At 44.4% G+C, this 26792-nt stretch overlaps 1 protein-coding gene across 2 annotated transcripts in view; it reads right to left on the reverse strand.

The window, feature by feature from the left end:
* ids (iduronate 2-sulfatase) overlaps positions 1–26792 on the reverse strand; it is a 70429-nt gene that overhangs the window by 32586 nt on the left and 11051 nt on the right. For both annotated transcript variants that reach the window (XR_014620610.1, XM_084331219.1), the window contains exons 4-5: positions 9689–9777; positions 3498–3701 (exon numbers count right to left, since the gene is read on the reverse strand). Coding sequence is in view for 1 of the 2 variants with exons in the window: in XM_084331219.1 (XP_084187345.1) it covers positions 3498–3701; positions 9689–9777 (293 nt within the window). In the remaining variant the exon portion in view is untranslated. The remainder of the gene's footprint in view (positions 1–3497; positions 3702–9688; positions 9778–26792) is intronic.

Here is a 26792-nt window from a genome sequence, read left to right on the forward strand (position 1 = left end):
TGATGAGCTGTTGGAGAGGTTTACCAAAGAGCAACTTCTGAAGCTTGCTGTGCACTATGATATTGAGCTTACTGCCAGTGAGAAACGTTTAAAAACATCTGCCTTAGATACTTTGAGGGCTGTACTAATTGAGGAGCGTGTGCTTGTGGCGAAGTTGGAGGAGCCTCTTTTGTCTGAGGTGTCTCCACAACTCTGGTGTGGCGGAAGGTGTTGCCATTGATTGGAGGCTTAGAGAGTTAGCATTTAAGGAAAAACAGCTACAACAAGAGCGTGAGCTTAAGGAACAACAGCTACAAGAGCGTGAGCTTAAGGAACAACAGCTACAACAAGAGCATGAGCTTAAGGAACAACAGCTACAACAAGAGCGTGAGCTTAAGGAGAGACAAATGTTGCTGGAGCAACAAGAGCATGAGCTTAAGGAGAAACAAATGTTGCTGGAGCATGAACGTGCGCTGAAGGAGCTTGCATTTAAGCATGCTGACTTGCAGGCGGGTTATGTGCATTCGGAGTCGCGTTCCGCTTTTGATGTCAGCTAAAATATTAGAATGGTGCCTCCTTTTTTGGAGAAGGATGTGGATAGGTACTTTCCCCATTTTGAACGGGTGGCAACCACGTTGAAGTGGCCTAGTACGGCCTGGGCGCTGCTGCTGCAGTGTGTCCTCGTTGGTAAGGCGCAAGAGGCGTATACTTCTGTCCCTTGAACAAAGTGCTGACTATGAGCTTGTTAAAGCTTCCATATTGAGGGCTTATGAGTTAGTCCCAGAGGCCTATCGTCAGCGTTTTAGAGGCTATCGCAGGTCGGAGGGCCAAACGTATGTTGAATTTGGAAAGGAGAAGGAGAACCCGTTTGATAGGTGGTGCACCTCTCAGAAGGCAGAGTCAAAAGAGCAGCTTAGACAGTTGATTCTCCTAGAGGAATTCAAGAACTGTGTTCCTGATACCGTTTCCACTCATCTAAACGAGCGTAAGGTATTGAAGATAGGCGACGCTGCTGTCTTGGCTGATGAGTTTGTGTTGACACACAAATCCGTCTTTGTAGAGGAATACCGTGTTGAGTCCAGGGGTAGGCGTCCTTTTCAGGGGGGCCGTTTCCCAAAACATGTGTCTACTGGTCAGTTTACTTCATCTCCTAGGCATGGTGGTTCTGCTAGTGCATTCCCAGAGGGGGTTATATGTTTCTACTGTAAGGAGGCTGGTCATATCGTTGCTGGGTGCCCTGTGCTTGAACAGAAACATTTCAAAACTGTGGCTCTGGTAGAAACCGTAAGCAGAACACCTATGCCGACGTTAGAGGGTGATGGGGGGAGTATCAAAGGTGCGGACAAAGAGCTAGAGGGCTCCTCAACATTTATGATGGATGGATTTGTTTCCCTGTCTGATGCACTAGAGTCAAAGCAGGAGCTTTTCAGTCCCTCATTCTGGATGGGATTTTGCCATTTTCAGAAAGGTCTTCATTGCATTCCGGTGCCATTGTTCAAGGCTTTGGAGGAGGCTTTGTGGATGCACCCTTGCATGGGGTCACACTCAACTCTCCCTTGGTGTCTGGCAATGTTGTTGTGGGGGTATGTTCTCACATCCCCATAAAAGGGGTGTCCTTCATTCTAGGGAATGATTTGGCTGGTGGCAAAGTGCTGGCTACTCCAGTTGTAATTCCCATCCCTGTAGTTTCTGAGGTCCCTGATGAGCTGGCACGTCACATTTTACGTGCCGGCCGAGAGATGGCAGCTATTGAGAGAGAGCGCGAGGTAGCCCAGGAAGCTGTTGCAGGTGCAGGAGTTGTTGTTGAGAATTTTGGAATGCGCACTATGGATGTACCTCTGCATAATGTTTTTCTTGATTGTGCCCTAGTGTCAGGCCTAACAGTGTCAGGCCCGGTGGTGGAACCGGAGGCGACATGCGTGCCGGATACTCAGGTGGCAGGAGATGATCTGGCGGAGCAGTATCTCGAGGTCTTCCCAGCCTGTACGGTGGCTGAGGCCACAGGCGAGTTGGAGGAGGAGAATGAGGAGGATGCTTTGAGGAATGTTGCTACTTCGTGTGGCATCGTTTCTGATATTTCATGTGGCACCATTCTGGTTAAAGAGGCTACAAGGCCGGAATTAGGCTGCCAGCCTTCCTACAGTAGCTCTAACGTTCATGATGTGTCACTTGTCAGCAGTGATGATCCCAGTATGTCAGTTGATAATTCTGATGTTGATTCACGTGACCCCACTGACTCTCTGCCAGGCACTGGGTATGCTAGGTATGCTAGTTAACCTAGTTGCCTGTGTCCTGTACAGCAGGAGCAGCCTTCACAACCTAGTCTAATGAGAGGAAACCATTTTGATCGTGACGTAGTTGATGTGTGTGCCACCATTTTGAGTCATGACGTTGGTTTTTGTGCCGCCATTTTCAATGGTGAGAATGTCATGGCTGTTTCTGTGGATAACGTATTACTGTGTTCCAGCGGTGGTGTTGACATGCCTGAAGCGGTACATCCCACCCTGGAGAGGCATGAATTACTATCTCCTGAACGGGTGATGCCAGGAGTGGGGGAGGCGGACTCTGTGGCGGTGCCAGGGAGCCGTGGTTTATTTTGTTTTCCTGTTTTCTGTCCGGGGAGCAGTGAGCTTAGCTCTCATGCTGATTCCAGTTTGATGCCTCTTTTTGACAGGTCGTATCGGTGGAGCGGCCTGTTCAAATAAAGTTTTTGTTTTGGGATGATCTGTTCATGGGTGGATTGACTTTTAGGCCTGGCGCCTCAGTAGAACAGGTGGTGGTGAAGAAAGATGGGATGTTCCCACCAGATCCACTCCATCTGGGTCCAGCAGGATACATTTTGGGGGGGGCTTATTTGCCCAAGAGTCGGGGAAGTGTCGTTTGTATTAAACAACATTGTTGAATGTTCTCGTGTGGGGAGCGTTCGACAACATTGATGGTCATGTTCGACAGGGGCCGACCCATTGTCGCTTTGTGGTAGTGACTCACGGTAGTTCCAGATTCGTGGGTCACAATATTTTGTATAGTTGGATGTTGTATTAATGATTGTTTCAGATGCTATGTTTGTGGTGGTTGCCTCCTGGGCAACCATGTTAAGGGTGGGGATGTTACGTGCCAGGCTGTTTGCCACTGTCTCCTGTGTTGCAGCAATCAGCTGCTAATTGGGAAGCTGCCTGTCTGGGCTCAAAAGGCCCTCCCCCGCCCCACACACGCTGCCACACTGCTGCTGGAAGACACTGTAGGAGCAGTGTCTCCCTCCCTTCCACCACATTAACCTTTTGTTTGTGCTAGTTATTGTAATAAATATAACCTTTTGGTTTAAACTTGACCGTTGGTGTCTGTGTCCCCCTTACAGTATGTTGCTTCCCTCTGAGCCAGGGTCATAACAACCTGCTATATTACCTGAGGTATTTGGGTGCCTGCTACATTACCTGAGGTATTTGGGTGCCTGCTATATTACCTGAGGTATTTGGGTGCCTGCTATATTACCTGGGGTATCCTGGTACCTGCTGTATTACCTGGGGTATCCTGAAGGGGATGTGGGGCTTGTGGAAGCCCACGGCGAGGAAGAAGGGGTGGTGGTGGTGGCGCCTCCCGGTGGTCAGCAGCCTGATGGCCTCCTCGGTGCTCTCCAGGTCTGGTAGAGTCCCTCTCGGCTGCTCCGTCACATTCACGCCACACAGCAGATTGGAGTGGAGCTTCCCATCCGAGCCAGGACACACCTGAGACACCCAACCAGAGCAACAAGACACAGCTGAGACACACCCAACCAGAGCAACAAGACACACCTGAGACACCCAACCAGAGGAACAAGACACACCCAACCAGAGCAACAAGCAACAGCTGAGACCAGGGAACAAAATAAGTACCCGCCAATCGCCAATGGCGGGCAGATTTAAGGTTTGGCGACTAACAATCAGAGGTCTGCCCGCCTGGCGTGTAACAAAATAGTTCATATCGATACTCTTATTTTGAAAATCCGTGGCGGGTCTCATTTCCGCCCCAAGCGCAGCTCCAGTCATAATATCTATGGCTCCGGCAGCTAGCAACGTTCAGTTCATATCGATACTCTTATTTTGAAAAACCCCCGTGGCAACTCCGCGAGTCATATCCGCCCCAGTCCGTGTTTCTGCTCGCATTAAAGCCGAGCAGGGCTACACAGCAGTGCGCCTATTTTTTGACCCGAAATAAGTCTGTGGTGTTTTTTTTCAAATGCATCTAACATGTTTTGCATCGTCGCCATTCCTTTATGCCCACATCGCTCGAAATTAACGTTTATGTTGTACCATTACAATCACTACAATGTTAGCGTAAGCTAACAAGCTAATCCTGATCAGAGGCAGAGCCATAGAGAACAGCAGACAGTGTGTACTGGGGAAAGGGAAATGGGGGGGGGGCACTCTCCCTTTCTCTGTGTGTGTGCGTGCGTTTGGAAAGACGATGAAGTCACTAGTCAGGACTCAGGACAGGAGTATATTATAGTAAACTCAGGAAAAAGCTATTTATAATTTTTGGCTGGTAAAAAAAAATCTGCCTGGCTGGTAGTTTTTAAAATCTACCAGCCAAATGGCTGGTAAGTCAAAAAGTGAATTTTGTTCCCTGGCTGAGACACACCCAACCAGAGGAACAGGACACACCTGAGACAGTGAGACACCCAACCAGAGAAACAAGACACACCTGAGACAGTGAGACACCCAACCAGAGGAACAAGACACACCTGAGACACCCAACCAGAGGAACAGGACACACCTGAGACACCCAACCAGAGGAACAGGACACACCTGAGACACCCAACCAGAGGAACAGGACACACCTGAGACACCCAACCAGAGGAACAGGACACACCCGAGACAGTGAGACACCCAACCAGAGGAACAAGACACACCTGAGACACCCAACCAGAGGAACAAGACACAGCTGAGACACCCAACCAGAGGAACAGGACACACCTGAGACACCCAACCAGAGCAACAAGACACACCTGAGACACCCAACCAGAGGAACAAGACACAGCTGAGACAGTGAGACACCCAACCAGAGGAACAAGACACAGCTGAGACACCCAACCAGAGGAACAAGACACACCTGAGACACCCAACCAGAGGAACAAGACACAGCTGAGACACCCAACCAGAGGAACAAGACACAGCTGAGACACCCAACCAGAGGAACAAGACACACCTGAGACACCCAACCAGAGGAACAAGACACAGCTGAGACACCCAACCAGAGGAACAAGACACAGCTGAGACACCCAACCAGAGGAACAAGACACAGCTGAGACACCCAACCAGAGGAACAAGACACAGCTGAGACACCCAACCAGAGGAACAAGACACAGCTGAGACACCCAACCAGAGGAACAAGACACAGCTGAGACACCCAACCAGAGGAACAAGACACAGCTGAGACACCCAACCAGAGGAACAAGACACACCTGAGACACCCAACCAGAGGAACAAAACACACCTGAGACACCCAACCAGAGGAACAAGACACACCTGAGACACCCAACCAGAGGAACAAGACACCCAACCAGAGGAACAAGACACAGCTGAGACACCCAACCAGAGGAACAAGACACACCTGAGACACCCAACCAGAGGAACAAGACACCCAACCAGAGGAACAAGACACACCTGAGACACCCAACCAGAGCAACAAGACACACCTGAGACACCCAACCAGAGGAACAAGACACACCCGAGACACCCAACCAGAGCAACAAGACACACCTGAGACACCCAACCAGATGAACAAGACACACCCGAGACACCCAACCAGAGCAACAAGACACACCTGAGACACCCAACCAGAGGAACAAGACACCCAACCAGAGGAACAAGACACACCTGAGACACCCAACCAGAGCAACAAGACACAGCTGAGACACCCAACCAGAGGAACAAGACACACCCGAGACACCCAACCAGAGGAACAAGACACACCCGAGACACCCAACCAGAGGAACAAGACAGACAACCAGAGGAACAACATTTAGGATGTGCGATAAATAGACTAATGACTCATTATCTACTACCATCCAATACTATCCATCATACCATCTAAGATAAGCCTTTATTGATCCCCTTGGGGATATAGCAGCATGGGGGAGGGGAAGTACAGGGAAATAGTAGAAAGACATAAATATAGGCAATAAAATTGTATCTGAATATATAAATATAAGAATAAAATAGTGTAAACAATATAATTAAATCTGAAAATAAAAAGATAAAAACAATCGATTGCTCGCGGTTTCAACTGAACTGGAGTGGTTTTTGAGGGCGTTGGATTTTTATTTATAAAAAAATGTTTGGTTACCACCAAAAGTGCTCGTTTGTGCCACTGAAACAGAAATCACTCCGAAATCCCGCGAGGTGAAAGTTGTTGCTAGTATCGCGAAAAGTTTGTTTCATTGGAATACAGCTAGCTTAGCATGATCTAAAACAGGGGTGGCCAACCCGTGGCTCGCGAGCCGCATGTGGCTCTTTGCCCGTCAATGTGTGGCTCTTCCATCCATAATAATAAAAATAAAAATAAATGTATGTCACTCATTCACTCATCATATTGCAACACCGTTTTTTTGCTAGACGTTCACAGAAAGTTTCCTAACTGCGTTCTGTTTTATGGCAATAACGTTCAGGTTTGTGGGAGATAATCCCAAAAAAATAAGAGATAAAAAAGTAAATCCAGAAGCTGGGTAGGGTAGTTTTTCGAAATTCGAAAGCCCCGAGTCTCTTCCTTCAAAAGACTACTCACTTTTGGCTGCTCTACTCACTTTTGGCTGCTCCACTTACTCCTGTCAATATGCGCCGTTTTCCGACTCAATGCCCTGAGATTTCTATAATCTTATATTTCACTATAACAGTTAAAATCATTGGTAAACAAACGTAATGCTGAAAATATACACTTTTACTGTATATCTCGGGCTTAAGAGGTTAACCTGTGAGGCCCAAATTAAAAAGACATTAGCAACTTCAGAGGCCAGAGGGTGAGACATAAAACACATTTACTATCCAATAGCATTGTGAAGCTGAACAACAGGACCAATTGACTATACATGTGCTTAACATTTTTTAAATAAACATTTACAGACTTTTTTTTTTTTTTTTTTTTTTAATGGCTAAAAGTGATTTTGTAATTTTGCAACCGTGGGTCTCACAGGGTACTTTTAACCCTGTGAGGCCCAAATAAAAAAGACATTAGCAACTTCAGAGGCCAGAGGGTGAGACCTATAAACACATGAGGGGTGCCGTGACTGAAAAAGAAGGTTGAGAAACGCCGGTATATGGTGTGGCTCTTCTTTGTGGTACCACAGTAATTTGTGTGGCCCTTAGTCTCTGACTGGTTGGCCACCCCTGATCTAAAAGATAAAAACAGCCGTTCGCGTTTGTGCATTTCCAAATTGTCGCCCACTTTACGCAACGTTCATAGACTTTATATACAGAAGAAATATGCTGTTCCATGAGCGGAGAGACCTGCTGCAGACAGAGTGGAGGTAATGTAATTAGGAAACGCCTTAGGAACATCGCCAAACTTCGCCCCTCGCTCACTCTGTCAGATGCCGAAAAGCTCATCCACGCCTTTGTTTCATCCAGGCTGGATTACTGCAACGCACTCCTCATCGGGATCCCTAGCAAGAACATCCAAAGGCTACAATGTATCCAAAACAGCGCTGCTAGGATCCTGATGAGTGCGGAAATACCACCACATCACTCCCATCCTCAAGTCCCTTCACTGGCTCCCTGTCTCACTCAGGACTGAGTTCAAAGTCTCCCTGCTCACCCACAAATGCCTCTACGTAAACGCCCCCCTATACCTCAAAGAACTCATCACCCCTCACTCCTCCTCTCGACATCTCCGCTCTGGCCAGGCAAACCTCCTCCAGCGCCCAAGGACCAATCTCTGCACTATGGGAGATCGGGCTTTTTGCTCTTCCGCTCCCAGTCTGTGGAATGCTCTCCCTGACCACCTGAGAGCACCACAGACTGTGGATGCTTTCAAGAAAGGCCTCAACTCACCTTTAGTAGAGCCTTCTGTTGATTTTTTATCAAATTTTTTGCTCCACACATTTTATGTTCTTTTACCAATTTCTTTTATCAGTTTTATTTATTCTATGTTTCTCTATGTTATTCTATGTTTAGTCTTGCCTATTTTTATATTCTCTTTCCTTTATTCTCGCTAGTTTTTAAGTTCTTTTAACTGTAGCGCTTTGAGATTTGCCCCGCAACTGTAAAGCGCATTACAAATAGAATCTATTATTATTCTATTATTAATTATTACAAATGGTAACAGACCGTTTTGAGTGGCAATGCGCATCAAGCATAGTGTATATTGCTGTGCATAATAAAAATCGGTATTTACAGTCATTCAGTATTCATCATCTCAAACTTGTGTTAAAATGCAGATAAAACAAAAGCCATGTTATTTTAAGAAGGTGCCAATATGGTAATTAGAGACACAGACCCATTGATACTAACCCGTATTACTATAAAACCATGCTAAACACAGAAAAAAGCCATTTATAATGCATGTCCCCTTTAAAGTTGAAATTGGGCTTATTTTTTTAAAACAAATCTCGTTTCTCCTTTAATGCAAAGAGACGATTGGTCGCTGCCACCTTCTTGCCGTTTCTGGATTATGGTGATATACTGTATATGAATGTGTCTGCTAATAGTCTCCATCTGTTGGATGCCGTTTATCATGGCGTGCTGAGATTTATTACTGGCTGTAAACGCCTTACACATCACCGTTTGCTGTATTCCTTGGTCAAATGGTCATCTCTCTCCATGCGCAGAACCTTGCACTGGCATACTTTCATTTACAAATCCATCCTAGGTCTGCTTCCCACTTACTTATCGGTCCATCTACTTTGCAAACAGACCAGATATATATAGCTTACGTATTCAGAATATCATCACCTATTCCATCCCCCCAGTCCGTACCGAGCGTGATAAGAAGGCGTTCTCCTACTCTGGCCCCTCCAACTGGAACACGCTACAGCAGAGGCTGAAGCTGGCCAGCTTAGTCCCCCTAGCGAGTTTTAAATTAATGTTGGGTGTCTTGGAGAGAGCTTCTATGCTCTGCTCTTGTTTTTAAGGCAACATTTCTCTCCACCCCCTCTTTAGCACTTTATGTTGTAATTTATTTATGTATTGACTGATGAGTGTACCGTTGCGGTTTACATGTGTACCTGTTGTATGAGCTGCTGTCTGAACAGGTCGTACTTGTAAATGAGACCTCGGCCTCAATGTGATTTTAACAGTTTAAATAAAGGCAAAAAAAAAAGTATATATAAATAAAGCTGACTTGACTTCTAAAAATGTATTTCCCTAAACAAGTACTCAAGCACTACTCGAGTAATTCATGCAAGTACTCAATCTGGGAAAACATTACTCATGCCCATCCCTACCGTCTTACCACCATCCATCATACTACATGTATGTATATGTGTGTATGTATGCATGTGTGTTGCTGTGATCACTGCCTGCACCCCATCTGCACTTCATGCCATTCAAGCAATGCAGTGACATCACCGACAAACGACCTATAGACCATATTCACACGGCAGCCATGACGTCATGTTCAGGGTGGGGGTCTCTCCGGATGACACAAGCAGACGATTTATAGTTCTAAGATCATGAGAAACTCAGATTTTTATGATCGTCGTCATAAACCTATCACTGGACTCACTTGCTAAGGTTCTTACCTTCTGTTTTTCATACTGGAAGGAGGGCGGGTGGTAGGGGGGGGCTGACCAGCTGTAGGGGAAGTCGTCAGTGTGGTTGGAGGCGATGCCTAAACACCAAAACACACCGTTAGTCCTCCTGCCAGAGACACCATCTTCTCCAGCGGCACTGGATCAATTTAATTTGTAAACCCCGCAATCACACATTAATGTCCCCATGGGCCGGACAAGTCTTCTTTAAACAAGTCAAGAAGAAACATCACAATAAATCAAGAACAGAAAACCCATCATGAAATCCAAAACAACACTCCCAGACATACCCCAGCGAAACCCCACTAAAAACCTAGCAATAGGAAAAAAGCACCACAGGCAATGAGGAGGAGAGAAACCTTAGAAGGGCCATTCGAGGGGGGATCCCCCTTCTTGGATGTCCGTGATAGTAGTGTTGCTATGGATGATCGATGGGTGGAGAATAAATCAGGCGAAATAGTTGGTATGTATAAAACACAAATATGTACATGCAATAGCAACTGGGGTACATAAGAACATGTTTGAAAAGATTTTAATAGAATAGAGTAGGGGTGTAACGATGCATCAATTAATCGAAATGCATCGATTCAACTGCATCGATTTGAAAATGTTGGAATCGATAATAGAAATTAATAGAAATTAAAAAAAAAAAGTGAAGAAAAAAGTACGTTATTTTTTTTGTGTGTATTGTTTTTATTTACCTATAGTCCATTCATGCTGAGTGAATCAGTTCCCCCAGCCACATTTGTGTATTAAAATTTTTTTGGGGAATTAACTGATAACTGAGCCAAGAACAAAAGAGAAAGCATAGAGGGCGGCTGGGTGGCGCAGCGGAGATTGCGCTTGTCACCAATGCAAGAGACTGCGGTCTCGAATCCGGGTGTAAGCATTGCCTCCGGCTTGTGCCAGCCGTCATACTAACTCAATTGGCAGAGTTAGAGGGTGGAAGTCGATGGGTGGGGATTTGGACGTTGTGGACAGCGACTCCTACAGGTCGGTTGGGGGACGCCTGCACAGCAGAGACAGGAAGTAGCGGGGGTAGTGTGAGCCTCCCATGCGTTACACCTCGCTACTGAGAGTCCGCGCTGGCAGGTGAAAAGATGCGACAGGCTGCCTCCTTGTGTACCGGAGGAGACACGTGATGCAAGGCTTCTATCCTCCCTACAACCGACCAGTGGGGGGCATAGTCGAGCAACGTTCAAGACAGGGGAGGGAAGAATTGGAAAACACGAAATTGGGATGGGAGAAAAATAGAAAAGGAGAAAAAGTGTATAAAAGAGAAAGCATAGGGAGACTAGCGCTAGTGTGAAAATAGGATAAAGGCTGAAGAGGTCGAATGGATGTGAAGCTCTTTCTACAACCAGACGAAGGACACTTAACATTACTGAACACTGCAGAAGAATTATACATACTACAAGGCTGCTCGATTATGTCAAAAATCATAACCTATCTGTAATGTATGGAGTTAATACAGGGACTACTTAACGTTGTCTACATACGCCCCTCTGGTCATGCGTGCTTACGTTACGCACAGGTCGTATAAGTGTACTGCCGGGTTGGGGTACGTCATTAAAGCCATGGGTTCAACGCTATCAACATCTCCGTGATTATTGAATATGTAGTTGTGTAAATAGACAACATACACGACAAATTGGCGACGAGATTAAAAGTACCTACGTTTTTTTTCATTCATGGAACCACCGGAGGAGGCCACCGGTCACGGAGAAAGAATAACTTGAGGTTCACGTGAGTCGGGTGGAAAAGGTTGACAGGAGTAATCTTGGGACTGAATGGAAAAAAAGATGTCGTTGATTGGCACTTTGGCTGCATTTGATAGCAGTATTGAAGACTGGACATGTTATGTTGAAAGAGTGGAGCTTTATTGCCAGGCGAATCTTATCGGCGATGAACAAAAGGCTGTTGTTCTGTCGAGTGTGATGGGCGCAAAGACTTACGGACTGCTGCGCAATTTGCTAGCACCTGTGAAGCCCGCGGAGATGACATTCAAAGAAATTCAGGATACTCTTCAAAACCACTTGAGCCCCAAACCATTGGTAATTGCCGAGAGATTCAAATTTCACAAGCGAAATCAGGACAAAGGGGAAAGCATATCTGAATATGTTGCCGTGCTACGCAGATTGTCAGAACACTGATTTCAGACTAGGCCTAAATGATGCGTTGAGGGACAGACTAGTTTGTGGTATGCATAATGAGCCACACAAAGGAAACTACTGTCAGAGAAAGACCTTGATTATAAAAAGGCGCTCAACATAGCAATATCTATGGAAACTGCAGCAAGGGGAGCATCAGAAATACAACAAAAGGGGTTAGAGTATGAAACCAATAAAATGTCACTGAAACCAGGAAAGCAATATTATCGTTGTGGCAAGACATCACACGATCCAGATGAATGTTGGTTCAAAGACAAAGAGTGTAGAAAATGTCAAAAGCAAGGCCACATTGAGAGTGTGTGCAAATCAGGAAAAAAACAGTACTCCGACAAAACACAAGGTGGCAGGAAAGCAGCACCCAAAGGGAAATACAAAAAGCTGCATAGAGTGACTGAAGAGAGTTCAGATGAACATGAAAGTGATTCAGAGAGCAGTGACTTAGGATGTCTAGAGCTGCATCGCATGAAAGAGACAAATGCACGGAAAATAATATGGATCACTCCAGAAGTGGCAGGAGCGAGACTCAAAATGGAGTTGGACACAGGCTCCGCCTTATCAGTAATTTCTGAGAATGACTACAAAAGACTGTATCCACAGATAGCTCTGAAAATTACAAAGGTGTTGCTGAAGACTTACACCGGAGAAAGTGTGGCTCCAAAAGGGAGAATACGGGTCACAGTGAAATACAAAGACAAAACTAAGGAGCTGGACATGTATGTTATACCAAATGGGGGTCCTCCGCTGTTTGGCCGTGAGTGGCTCAGAAAAATTAAACTGGACTGGCATGCTGTTAAATCTTTGTGTGAGTCAGCAGGAGATGAGAAGAACGCCAGGTCTGGGAGACCGTCAAGGATACTCGCAGAGGCCAGAAGCACATGAAGTGTTCGGGAAGGAACTGGGAACACTAAAAGGTATAAAGGCAAAGATTGAGATAGAGGAGAATGCAAGCCCGAAATTTCATAAAGCCCGGCCCGTGGCTTATGCAATCCGCCCCGCAGTAGAAGCGGAGTTGAAAAGCTTGGAACAGACAGGAGTGCTGTCCAAGGTGGAGTGGAGTGAATGGGCGACGCCCATAGTCCCAGTAATGAAGAAAAACATAGACACAAAGCCAGGAAGTCAAAGTAAAGTGCGCATTTGTGGGGACTTTAAAGTAACTGTAAATGCAGTGCTCCACACCGTACAGTATCCTCTGCCCCGTATAGAGGACATCTTTGCCTCCCTGTCAGGAGGGGAACGTTTCACTGAAATTGACCTGGCTCAAGCGTACCTGCAGATGGAGGTTGAGGATTCATCAAAGCCGTATCCGACTATCAACACACACAAAGGCCTTTACCAATACAACCGCCTTGTGTTTGGTATAGCTTCAGCCCCAGCTATCTGGCAGAGGACAATGGACCAGGTACTACAAGGAGTCCCAGGTACACAGTGTTACCTTGACGACATGCTTGTTACCGGCAAGGATGATCAGGAGCATCTATCAAACCTGGAACAGGTGCTCACAAGGCTGCGGCCAGGGCTGGGCGATATGGCCCAAATATGATATCACGATATTTTCTGACCTTTCGGCGATACACGATACGCATCACGATGTTTTTCTTTTTTTCCCCAAACAATTCATTATGAGGCTTACCAAGACAGTATTCGAGTTTGCAAGCTAACATTAAAGACAAAATAAAATCCCCATGCATTTAGCATTTTTATATTATATATTAGATTTAGATTATTGGATTATTAGATTATATATTGCATATATTTAGCAATGAGATATTATATGATTTAGATATGAAATATGATGAATTGAAAATGGGGGACCCTGATGTAAACAAGACAAAAGTCTTTCGCTGGTCTGCATCCCCTTAACAATTGTATGTATTGAGCTGTACTGTACCCATTCTGCAATATGTTAATAAAGTTTTAAATCAATCAATAGGATTTTAGCATTTTTATGAAACTACTGTATATTTGTATGTCTCTAAATGTTTTGATGAATTGAAAATGGAGGACCCTTATGTAAAAAAGCCGAAAGTCTTTTTCTGGTCTTCATCCTCCAGTCAGTCCACTGTTGTTGTATTGAGCTGTACTGTATTGTACCCATTCTGCAATCGTTAATAACGTTCATTCATTCAATCATTCAGCCGGCAACGAATAATTTTGATTGACAGTCGAGTCTGCCAATTACGTCACACCGCTTGTACCCGCCCTGCTGTTCTTAGCACCAATCGGCAAGCAGCGCTATTCTTTTTTTACTTCCTGAATGCCCTCCTTGATTTTAACGAGAGCTCAGCTCAACGACAACAACAACAGCTCACCGCAGCCGACGAGTGATTACTAGCGCACCGCAGCATGACAACGAGGCATAATGATTTTACTGCAACAAATGTTATAATAAAAGCCTTTCCATACATCTGTCTGATTGAAAACTTTATTAACAGACCGCAGAATGGGCACGCACAACTCGGCACGGACTGAGATATGAACAGTAACGCTTGCTATCTATGTCGTCGTCGGACGTTGCTATGTTTGGGTAAATACGCTGATGTGTAACTATATAACGTGTAACTATATAATGTTGATGCCACAAAACGAATGCCTTTGTTAATCATAAGTACTAACTAACTTTGATGCAGTAGTGTGTGTGTGGGAGCGGCGTTGTTCAAAAGTTTGAACGGGGTGGACCAGATTGACGCGACACAATCCTCTTGGGCAAAACATCACGATATCCACGATACGTTAAAAAAGTGTATCGTTAATGAACTGTACCCGATATTTATATAATATCGTCATATCGCCCAGCCCTAGCTGCGGGAATATGGACTTCGAGCTAACCAACCAAAATGTGAGTTTTTCAAAAAGGAAATATCCTACTGCGGACATGTGATCAACAAGAACGGCCTACACAAATCTCAGGACAAGATTGAAGCTGTGCTTAAAGCACCACCACCAGAGAATGTGTCTCAGCTCCGTTCTTACCTTGGACTTGTAAACTACTACCACAAGTTTTTACCCAATCTATAAACTGTGCTGCACCCTCTGAACACACTGCTGCAGGCAGGAACACACTGGAAGTGGACTGACAGCTGCACGAAGGCTTTTCAGGAGTCTAAGAGTCTCATCACGTCAGAACAGGTGCTCGCTCACTTCTATCCATCTTTACCCATTAAATTAGCATGCGATGCCTCACCTTATGGCATTGGAGCGGTGCTATCACATAAATTTCCAGATGGCTCAGAGAAGCCAATAGCCTTCGCCTCAAGATCATTAACTAAAGCTGAGCGCAACTACGCTCAAATTGACCGAGAGGCCCTCAGTCTCGTATGGGGGGTCAAGAAGTTTAACCACTACCTGTATGGTCAAAAGTTCACGCTTCTGACAGACCATCAGCCTCTCATATCTATCTTCAATCCCCGGAAAGGCGTTCCGATAATGACGGCGCAGCGGCTACAGCGGTGGTCACTCTTCCTGGGGGCACATCAGTATGACATCGAGTTCAAGGGGACGAAACAGCATGGGAATGCTGACGGACTGTCACGTCTACCCCTGCAAACCGCAGAGACAGCCGCAGCTGTCGACCCAGCAGAGGTGTTTCACACCATAATCGTCAACCAGCTGCCAGTGACCAACGCTCTCATCCAAAGAGAGACACGCAACGACCCCACACTGTCACAGATCTATGACATCACTGTGAAGGGGTGGCCACGACACGGTAACTCAATATATCCAGCATTCTCAGCGAGGAGAGAGCAACTGTCAGTGTGCCAGGGAACGCTGATGTGTGGTTCACGAGTAGTGATTCCGTCCAAGCTGCGCTCCAGAGTGTTAGAAGCATTACATGAAGGACACCTGGGAACCGTAAAGATGAAGAGCCTGGGCCGCAGTTATATGTGGTGGCCAGGAATCGATAAGCAAATTGAGGACATGGCAAAGAGCTGCCCCGGATGTCAGAAGATGCAGAATGCACCACCACAGGCTGCTCTACATCCATGGGAATGGCCATCATCACTGTGGCAGCGAGTACACATTGATTTTGCAGGACCATTCAAAGACTCAATGTTCTTGATCGCTGTAGATGCGCATTCAAAATGGCCGGAAGTGATAAAAATGAAGTCAACTACATCTGAGAAGACCATTTCTGTGCTGAGGACTGTGTTCGCCAGGAATGGTTTAGCATAGGGATGCCCCGATCACGTTTTTTGCCACCGATACCGATCACCGATCGTCGTGATCCATATCGGCCGATACCGATACCGATTGTTTTTGATTAAAAAGAAATTAAAAATTATTTTATATAAAGTTTTTTTTTTTTTTATAAAATATATATATTATATAATTAGACTTGTACTTGTATTATCTGCGACTGCGAGACATCGCCACCACGCAACAAGTCAAAATGCTCACTATCTGCAAACAGCTCCACTGTCTGTGTGTACTCTAGTAGCCCAGCTCAAAAGGATTCTCCGGCGCTGCAGCGGGACCCCATTGGTAACGTTAAGTGCTTTGGTCATTTCACATTCAGCAAGCCCTCAGCTCGAATACGCATTAAATCAATGTTATAAGACATTGATATCAAGAGCTATCTGTAGCTACTGCTAGCCGGCTAGATGACGTTAAGACAGAACTTTAGTTCAATGGGACATTTCGTTTTGAACAGTAAACGAACGTCAGCTAACGCAAGCTAACTGAGGTATGAACATGAACTACTAGACTTTCTGGATCATTTGTTGATATCAGGAGCTATCGGTACTAGCCGGCTAAATACCGTTAGACAATGCCTACTAAACGTGAATAGTTGACTGGGTAATTTTGTTTAAACAGTAACGATAGCTAGGTAGCTAACGTTAGCGCAGGTCGAATGCAGTGCACTACAGACTCGAGCAGAGGAGCCGCACCTCTTTGTTTACAAACTCTACACGGGGGCGGGCGGGGCTAGGGAGGAGGAGCAGCGGCAGTTTGCAGGTTGTGTGTGTCTGAGACAGACAGCGAGTGAGAGCTTCGCTTGATCGGTTTCCGCTATCGGCGAATATGACTAATTATCGGAATTCACAGATTGCATATTTATACTGAGTATCGGCCGATAACGATCGGTGGCCGATCGATCGGGGCATCCCTAGTTTAGCACAACAGATATGCACAGATAATGGACGCCAGTTCGTTTCGGATGAATTCCAGATGTTTGTAAAGAAAAATGGAATCAAGCACTTCACATCGGCACCATACCAGCATCCAGCCACGAATGGCTTAGCAGAAAGGTTTGTGCAGACATTCAAGAAAGCAATCAAAACGATGGATAATGAAGATCTACCGATCCAGCACAAAATCGACAAATTCCTCTTTGCATATCGTAATGCCACACACGCCACTACCAACCAGACGCCAGCTATGCTGTTTCTCAAAAGAAACCTAAGGTCTCACATGGACCTTCTCAAACCAGATGTGCGACGTGATGTGGAGGACAAACCGTTCAAACATCTTAATGACAAACCAACAAGGAGCTTCAAAGTAGGACAGACGGTTCTCGCTCGTGATTATCGGAAGGACAAGTGGAACACCGGAACAATCACTTCACGTGATGGACTACTGATGTATACTGTGGACATGGGAGATGATTTATGGAGACGTCATGTTGACCAAATCCTGGACACTCAGGTACAGAGCAGTGTGTCACCTGGCCGCGTGTAACTGTTCCGCAACAGTAAGTGACTTCCGGGGTAGGCCTGATTGGCCCCGACAGGCACGTGACGCGGCAAACTCAGGACGCGCAACGAGGCTGCTGAGAGCTGTCGCGCGGAAATAGGCTGTCTATTGCCATTCTCTAACACAAACTCTAACCTTAACCAGCTCCTTAACAGCGCCTAAACTTAACCGTTCTAACCTTAACCAACTCCGAAACAATGCCTAACCTTAACCATGCCTAACCTTAACCATAGAAAGAATATTGCCATTCTCTAACACAAACTCTAACCTTAACCAGCTCCTTAACAGCGCCTAAACTTAACCGTTCTAACCTTAACCAACTCCGAAACAATGCCTAACCTTAACCTTAACCATGCCTAACCTTAACCGGCGAAAGAATACACGTTAAAAAAAAAATCACGTTAAAAAAAATTAATTCGATGGGATTCGAACTCGTCAACAACGGACCGCAGGATCGCAGGACCGCTGCTCTGCGAGGTGAGCTAAAGCGCCGAATGAAAGTCATAGCGGATTTGGACGGTTACATCATCCCGCAAGCTCTGCCGCTCCGCTCCGCGGAGCGTGCCGCGCGGCAGAGAAAGTTGCGCGTCACGTGCCTGTCGGGGCCAATCAGGCCTACCCCGGAAGTCACTTACTGTTGCGGATAAGCTATAAGCCACCTGGCCTGGGCTCACCTGAGCAGGAAATAGACAATCCAGTTTGCTCAGACAATCCAGTTTACTCAGCACCACCCACCGTAGCTCCGTCCGAAACTGGGAGCTCTAGTGCTGATACCTCACCACCTGCGATGTCTCTAGGCCTGCCACGATAACAAATTTTGCTGGGCGATTAATTGCCCCCGAAAATATCGCGATAAGCGATATTATTGCGACCGGTTAGAGAATTTTTTTTTGAGAAATGTATTTCCCAAAACTTTTATTTTGAAGCTTACCGCTCCGTCTTTTCCGGTGTTTTAGACTTTTATTTTGAAGCCCACCGACCGGACCGGAAGTATTGTTGTGATTATCCTAGCTTGCTGATGCTGCTGGTGGACTGGGGCCAGCTAACGTTAGCTTGCTGATGCTACTACTACTTCGACATGCTGCTAATGGGCTGGGGCCAGCTAACGTTAGCTTGCTGATGCTACTACTACTTCGACATGCTGCTAATGGGCTGGGGCCAGCTAACGTTAGCTTGCTGATGCTGCTGGTAGATCGACATGCTGCTAGTGGACTGGGGCCAGCTAACGTTAGCTTGCTGATGCTACTAGTAGATCGACATGATCGACGTTAAAACGCTAACGTTACACTACAAATAACGCTACTTGGTTAAAAGGAGCAACACTATTGAGAAATGTAGTTAAGCTATGTGGTGTTGCCCCACGGAGCTCCTGTGCTGTGCTCTCTGCTCTGTAGTAAAGCCAGCGGCCCGCCTCCCAACACGGACAGTGGCTGCGGTTACATGGTGACTTTTAATTCCGAATTATAACTTCGGAATCAAATCATTCGGATGTAAAAAAAAATCATGCGAGTTTACATGTCAAATCTTAATTCCGACAAGGTGTTTACATGAAAGTCACTGTCTAATCGGGAGTTTTCGAGTCATCGTAAGGTTTGGGGCTGGGAAGGCTTCTGATTGGGTAAACGTAAACAGGATGTTAACGTCATTACGTTTACCAGAAGTAAACAAACAGCTGCGACCGGTATTCTCAGCTACTGTGCTAGCGTACCAAACAACATTAACCAGACTCTCGGTGTGTCTATTCTGCTAACGTTAAAGGCCTCTAAATGCTACAGCAACTTCAAAGCAACTGCACCACAACATCGAAAAAGCAAAGGTGTTGCAGGCCTTTATGCTTCTGCAACATCGACGCACAGCCTATGTAACATTGTACCCCGTATGTAGCAACCCATTGATAACAAGCAGACAAATAAGCATAATTTTTACTTCCGGGGGGGGGGTTTCAAAATAAAAGAGCGACGTCTAAAAGCACCGTAAATACGTTTATTCTTTACAATATCTAATATATATATCTATACACGAACCTAAACTAATCTAAAGTTAGTTTAGGTTCGTGTTAACGTTAGATAATGTACAAAATAAACCTATTTACGGTGCTTTTAGACGTCGCTCTTTTATTTTGAAATCCCCAGACGGAAGTATTATAGTGTCTGTTGCTAGCAGCTTCACTTTTGCCGGCCGGTTCTGTGCTTTTTCTAGCTAACGTATCATCATTCGTTTCCAAAGGAGAGGAGAGAAAGACCGCGGCTCACATGCAGCTCAAACTACCTGTTGGAATAAATTAATTGATTGATGTTTAACTTGTCCCTGTGTGTGTCCAGTCATTTCGACTAGCAAACGTTGTATCTAACGTTACCTCAGGATACCATTGTTGTTAGTTGGTTAGCTATGTAGCTATTTTGTGGATAGCATTTTGTGGATAGCATTTTGTATAGCATCAATACTAGCTGGCTGGCTACAGCTTTATTTACTAAATTATGGAGGCTTTTTAATCGTCAAGGTAAGAGAGGATTTGTCATGATCAACTGAAGGCGTATGCTATGGAACAATATGTGCCCCTGTTCGCGATCATCTATGTGTACTGTAGCCTATGCACGATCATGTGCAGAAAGACCGGGGGGAACTAATTCCGAAAAAGCGTTTACATGGACAGAAAAAGCTTTAATTCGGAATGATAAACGGAATAAACCGGCCACTTACATCGGAATGGATTTTATTTCGGAATGGCCATTTTCATTCGGAATTAAGTATTTTCAGATGTTTACATGATAACTTTAAATAGGATTTAACGTTAATTCCGAATGAAAAGGGGAATAAACTGTCCATGTAAACGCAGCCAGTGACTGACAAGGGGCACTGGTTCCGCCTCATTAAAACAAACGCGCAAATAGCAATTAATCGCGCCAGTCAAAATCATTGCATTAATTTTAATTATCGCGGCAATTAATCGATTTATTGCTTATCACGGCAGGCCTAGATGTCTCCATAGCCTGGTTCTCCGCTCTCAAGCGAGCCAGTGAGGCGCTACCCAGAGAGGCAGCGTAAACCGCCTCAGAGACTTGATCTGTAGCCCAAAGGCCATGTTGTTGTGTATTCAGACATGTTTGAAAACATAATATCAATTATTTTGTTTATTTTTTGTTATTATATATAGGCCTACCGTTAAGCTAAAGGGGGAGGATGTGTAATGTATGGAGTTAATACAGGCACTACTTAACGTTAGTCTACATACGCCCCTCTGGTCATGCGTGCTTACGTTACGCACAGGTCGTATAAGTGTACTGCCGGGTTGGGGTACGTCATTAAAGCCATGGGTTCAACGCTATCAACATCTCCGTGATTATTGAATATGTAGTTGTGTAAATAGACAACATACACAACACTATCTATCTATAATTACGATTATTTTGACCGGTATTGAAATCACAATTCATTGAGTTGAGATAATCATATAACGATGACCGAATTCTCTTTACCTTTCTGTCATCTTCTACAAGTTACCAAAGACGTTTCTAAATAACTGGAGACGCGCTGTGGCTCCCTCCTCCCTCTCAACACCAGCTGAAACTACCGTTTGGGCTTGAGGGGGGAGGGACGGAATGCAGTGCTGTGAAGGAAGGGTGCGCTGCATTTACAACACAAGACCAAATGAGAGAAACACGGCACAATAAGAGTTCTCATTTATCTCTTTAATTCATTTTTTTTTATGCATTTATCATTAAAAAGAATTGTAGGGTTTCTCCCTACTTCCCATTTCCCCACGTGGAATGCACCTGATTGGATAAATGACATGCTGGTGTTCTAGTGCGACATCTAGTGATTTGATGACTGCCGATTTTAAAACTGAATCTAACCGTAAACAGAGGCCTATTGGGATGTTAGATCCTAATATGAAAAACTGATTTACCTTACCTTGTTGCCATCTTTTTTATGCTCGTTTTTAGGGGTGTAACGATTCGACCCCACAACGATTCGATTACGATTCTTCAGGCAACGATTCAATGCATCATGAAATATCTTCATTTGACCACGATTCGATGTGATGCGATTCGCTTAATTTTCTATCAGTTAATTCCACCCAAAAAGATGTATACACAAATGTGGCTGGGGGAACTGATTCACTCAGCATGAATGGACTATAGGTCAACAAATAAAAAAGACATGGCAAGGCGCTCGCCACTAACGCAGGAGATGCTGGTATCGAACCCAGCTCTCGGCGTTGCTACCGGCTTGGCTGGTCGTTCATACTAACACAATTGGCAGTGTTAGGGGTGGGAAAGCCGGTGGGTGGGGATTGGACGTTGTGGACAGAGACTCCTACAGGTCGGTTGGTGCGCCTGTACAGCAGAATCAGGAAGTATCGGGGGCAGCGTGAGCCTCCCACGCGTTACTCCTCGCCACTGAGAGATTGCGCTGTTCAGGTGAAAAGATGCAACAGCTGCCTCCTCGTGTACCGGAGGGGACACGTGATGCAAGGCTTGGTCCTCACTGCAGCCGACCAGTGGGAGGCATAGTCTAGCAACGTTCGAGACAGGGGAGGGGAGAATTGGCGAGACGAAATTGGGATGGGAAAAAAATACGTTTTTTTTTTTTTATAATCGATTCTTAAATTTTTAAATCGATGCAGTTGAATAGTCACCTTAGGATCGATGCATTGTTACACCACTACTCGTTTTATATGTAATTTTACTGCTGTGAAGCACTTTGAGCTGCAATTTGTATGAATGGTGCTATACAAATAAAGTATTATTAAATCTGTCATGTAGATAATTGATAGGCCAAACCTACACTTTTATCCAAAGCTACTGTACAACAAGTCAGCAGGAAGGGTACAACTCTGGCAGCTAAGGGTCAGTAAGATTGTTCCGTCAAACGGTGTTGAACTTGAGTTACAGTCTTGACTGCATAGTAGTCTAGACATATTAGCAAAGTAGGTACTTACTGTCCTATACTACCAAGCACTCCTACTATACCAGGGGTCGGCAACCTGCTGCTCTTTAGCCAATCAGCTGCCTCTCCCTGCCATCTGCAAGTGGCTAATCTTGAGTTTCCGACCCCCCAGTAACCATGGATAAATCCAAAAAAAGGAAAGTCTGAGGAAAATAAAGGGTTTAATTCAGCGTGGACAGATTAATTTGCTTTCACGACTAACGATGCAGGCTTAACTGTATGCCTGATATGTGGTGCGAAATTTGCGAACAACGAAAAATTTACTTTTTATTTTATAGATTTTCCACAAATAAGGGAAGGACTCAAATAGAGCTGCATAGTTCAGGGTTTTATTTCAAAGTAGGTCTACAGATGCCAATGTTTTTTCTCCTTCTGTGTTTTATTTCAAAGTAGGTCTACACATGGTAGTATTTTTTCAAAGTAGACTACTTTTTATTTTATAAAATGTTCCACAAATAAGGGAAGGACTCAAATATACCTGAATAGTTCAGGGTTTTATTTCAAAGTCGGTCTACAGACACCAGTGTTTTGTCTCCTCTTCTGTGTTTTATTTAAAAATAGGTCTACACAGCCAGTATTTTTTCTCCTCTTCATAAGAGTTTGAGGTTTTCCTTTGTTATAACAGGTAAAAAAAGCAATAAAAAGTCAAATTTTCTTTTTGTTGCTTTATCATTCCATTAATGCAACAAACTGTGTGCTATAAGTATAATAAATCGCAAATTACTTTGGGTATGAAATTGTCAGGCGTTTTATGCTAAATGTGGGGTATGCTTGGGGATATATAAAACGGTATACACAGTTATCTTCATTTTAAGGGTAAATAGGTTGTGTGGCTCCCTGAGCATTTTATTTTGTGGGAGGGGGGGAAAGTGGCTCTTTTGATAGTAAAGGTTGCTGACCCCTGTACTATACTAATACAGTATGTCTTATGTCTATGCACTCAATACTGCAGCACCCAAGTCTCAGCACTGTTTGATGATCATTGTTACTCAGCTGAAAGAGTTGTATCCTTCCTGCCGACTTGTCGTACAGAACTTGTAAGTCGCTTTGGATAAAAGCGTCAGCTAAATGACTAAATGTAAAATGTACTGTAGGTACAGTAGTAATATAGGCAAATACTTAAATAATATTAATATTATGGGTCCATAAAACATTTATTCAGCACTTTTGAATGCATGCATTAATTCCAGACTGACTGCTGAAAGATTGTACAATTTAAACATTTTCTCTTTGCATACAACAAATTTTAAATGCAGTTTTTATAGAAAGAATTTATCGGATCCAATATTTATGGCTTAAAACCTATTTCCGACTATTCTATCCCCAGGCCATCAGGATGCTCAACAAAATAACACTGTAGAAGCAGAAACCGACTTGGTGGATTTGTATTGCTAGAATATTAGAATTCATATAGTTTAGACTAGAGGTTATTTATGTTTGAACACTAGGGGGCACACCACCTCCATTATAGCACCTCCTCTATAAGTAACCTAGCTGATTACTGTAATTTCATGCACCCGTTATAGAGATTCGTTTTTCCTACCTGTTTCACTGTTTGGAACCGATAGACAGAGCAACTGACAACTGCTCTAATTGAACCATTTCATTCACTATCATTCACCTTTGGACAATAAAACCCTGTAAACCGTACCAGCCGCAACTTGGGACATTCTTCTATATTTACATCACAAACTGTGTTACTGAGTAGAGAACTAATTATGGGTGCATCGTGACGCCTGTCAGCACATTCGGGGAGTGACAGTCGGCCACTACAAACACTATGTAACAAACCATCAAATACACTCACAGCACACACATCCACACGTACACACTCACTTTAAATAAACAACTCAATGTAGCACCTACTTTAAGACATTGTGCGCCATGAACAGCGTAAATCGTTATTGCCCGCCATGCGTTGAACGCCAACAACGGCGTAGATCGTTTTTGGGATCAATATTTCATTTTTTCGCCATGGCATTCATAATTCATCCAGCCTCCCTCCGGACTGCAGCTGCACCCTGTTCTGACATTGCAACGCCTCAATACCGCCGCCTGGTGGATGGTCGGGCGAGTTACACTCACGCCAAACCGGAAGTGGCGATCGGTGCATCGAGGAAATTCCTCCGCCAGAGATATATTGTGGCGTGGATCAATATACACACTCGAGTGCAGGGTTCGAAATTAATGGGGGCTTGGGGCAAAATGCCCTCGAAAATGGACCAAATGCCCTCGAAAATCAGTTAAGGGGGGCAAAAAAAGCCCCAGACAGTTTACTAATTATATATATGCTCTACAGTGCAAGCATTTCACTGGCATTTGCCCCTAAAAATGTGTGTTGTGAACCGGAAAAATCATTTACTCGCATAGTGTGCGGGACGAGTGAAGATTACAAACTCTGTAGGTAGTGCTTTCTTCGCTCCGCTGCTAATCGTTCAAAAACTACAAGTCCCACATTCCACAAGGCGCATAAATGTTCCAATCACAGTAGAGTTTCCTGTGGTGACGCGACTGGTTTCATGCGGGAGAAAGGAAACGATAAACAGTACGCGCTAGAAAAGAAAGTCACGGTACCGGCATAGGCAGGTTATACATTCAGACAACGCAAAAAAATTCAGCCAGCCATGAAGCCCATTCATTTTTATTTTGAGCGAAAGAGACGAGGAGAAAGAACTATCAAAACATACACAGACTGTGTATGTGCGTGTGTGTGTATGTGTGTGTGTGTGCAAACGGGAACGGGACACATCTGTGCAATAGCACACACCACCAAAGTCACTGGCTGGCCCACAGTGTGAGTGTGAGTGTGCTAACTTTGCTAACGTTATCAGCCGTCAATATAACGTTATCCGCCTCAGTAACATTAGCTGCCTCGCCACGGACCATACACAGGCACACAGTAAGCCATCACTGGGAACACATCGTGAGGGAAGGGGGGACTGAGAATATCTGTCTATCTGTGTGTGTGTGTGTGTGTGTGTGTCTCGCTCTCTCTCCCTCTACATCTCTCTCCTGAACCAATTTCATTCAAAAGGAAGATATTGATGGACAGTAGCTATAGTATAAATTATAGCTCAGTAGCTGTAACAGAATAATTGCATTAACAATTAATTAATGAACTTCAATAGCGTTTCAATTATAATTATATATTCTGTCATCTAATAATATATTCCATTACCTTTCCTATCTGTATCAAAGTCAAAATGTTGGTATCGTGACAAGACTACATCATACAAAAGCAGCTGGACAACCGATATCCTTTGTGTCTAGTAGGCATGGGCCAATGTGTGATTTTGGTGGTATGTGCTATTTGCACAGATGTTTGGCCCTTAGTATGCACACGCACAGTACAATATGCATGTAATAAATATTTTGTTAATAAACTCTGTGTTACTTGAACAATTTTCACTGTGCTCCTAAATTTTTATTTAGATTTTATTATTTAAATTGTATTTAGTATGTATGTGCTCCTTGGGAAAAAGGTTAGCGTAGAGCCCTATATATGGAGACAGACACTTTATCAAACAGAGACGAAGACTGTAAAATAAAAATACAGCGCTTTGCGCCACCAAGACAGCTGCAGCCACAAAATGGCATATGGTAAGTGTCAACAATGTTTTATAATTTGTATGTTAATTTATCATAAAAATTCAGTGCTCCCGAAATAAAAAAAAAAGCACCTGAAAATCAATTAAGGGGGGCAAAAAAAGCCCTTAACTTCTAACCCTGCTCGAGTGCATTATTTCGAAATGCAATAATCGATATGATTTCGGCGTTTATTGCGTCATACAAACCGGAAATGGATCTAGGAGATCGACGTCAAATAATTGGGATATTTTTCCTCCAGTCTCATCGGCGAACGGTAAGAGGACACGAACGTTATTTTCAGCCCGATTGTCCATTTCTTTGTTTGCAATCAGTCTGATCAATATATCAACCCATACTAAATAAAGCCGTTACTGACGATCAAGGAATTATAAACGACCCCCCCCCCCCCCCTTTCCTTCACGCATGATGAAGCATAATGTATACCGATCATATACATTTGAATTTTTTTATATAGCGTGTATAGGAAAGAAACGCCAATCGATAATCTATCATTATACGTCAGGGCCTATAACTAGCGTTTTTGGAATTACAGCAGAAAAGCTTAAAAACACTTATATTCTCGACGGTATTAACACAACAATGTATGAATGAAAAAATATAACGTTCCCACATCCGGAATGTTGAATGGGCCATAGTAATGCAGATATAGCTATATTTAAAAAGTTATAGCCGTG

The sequence above is a fragment of the Notolepis coatsorum genome (assembly GCF_963971535.1).
Source record: "Notolepis coatsorum genome assembly, chromosome: 16".
Lineage (NCBI taxonomy): Eukaryota > Metazoa > Chordata > Actinopteri > Aulopiformes > Paralepididae > Notolepis > Notolepis coatsorum.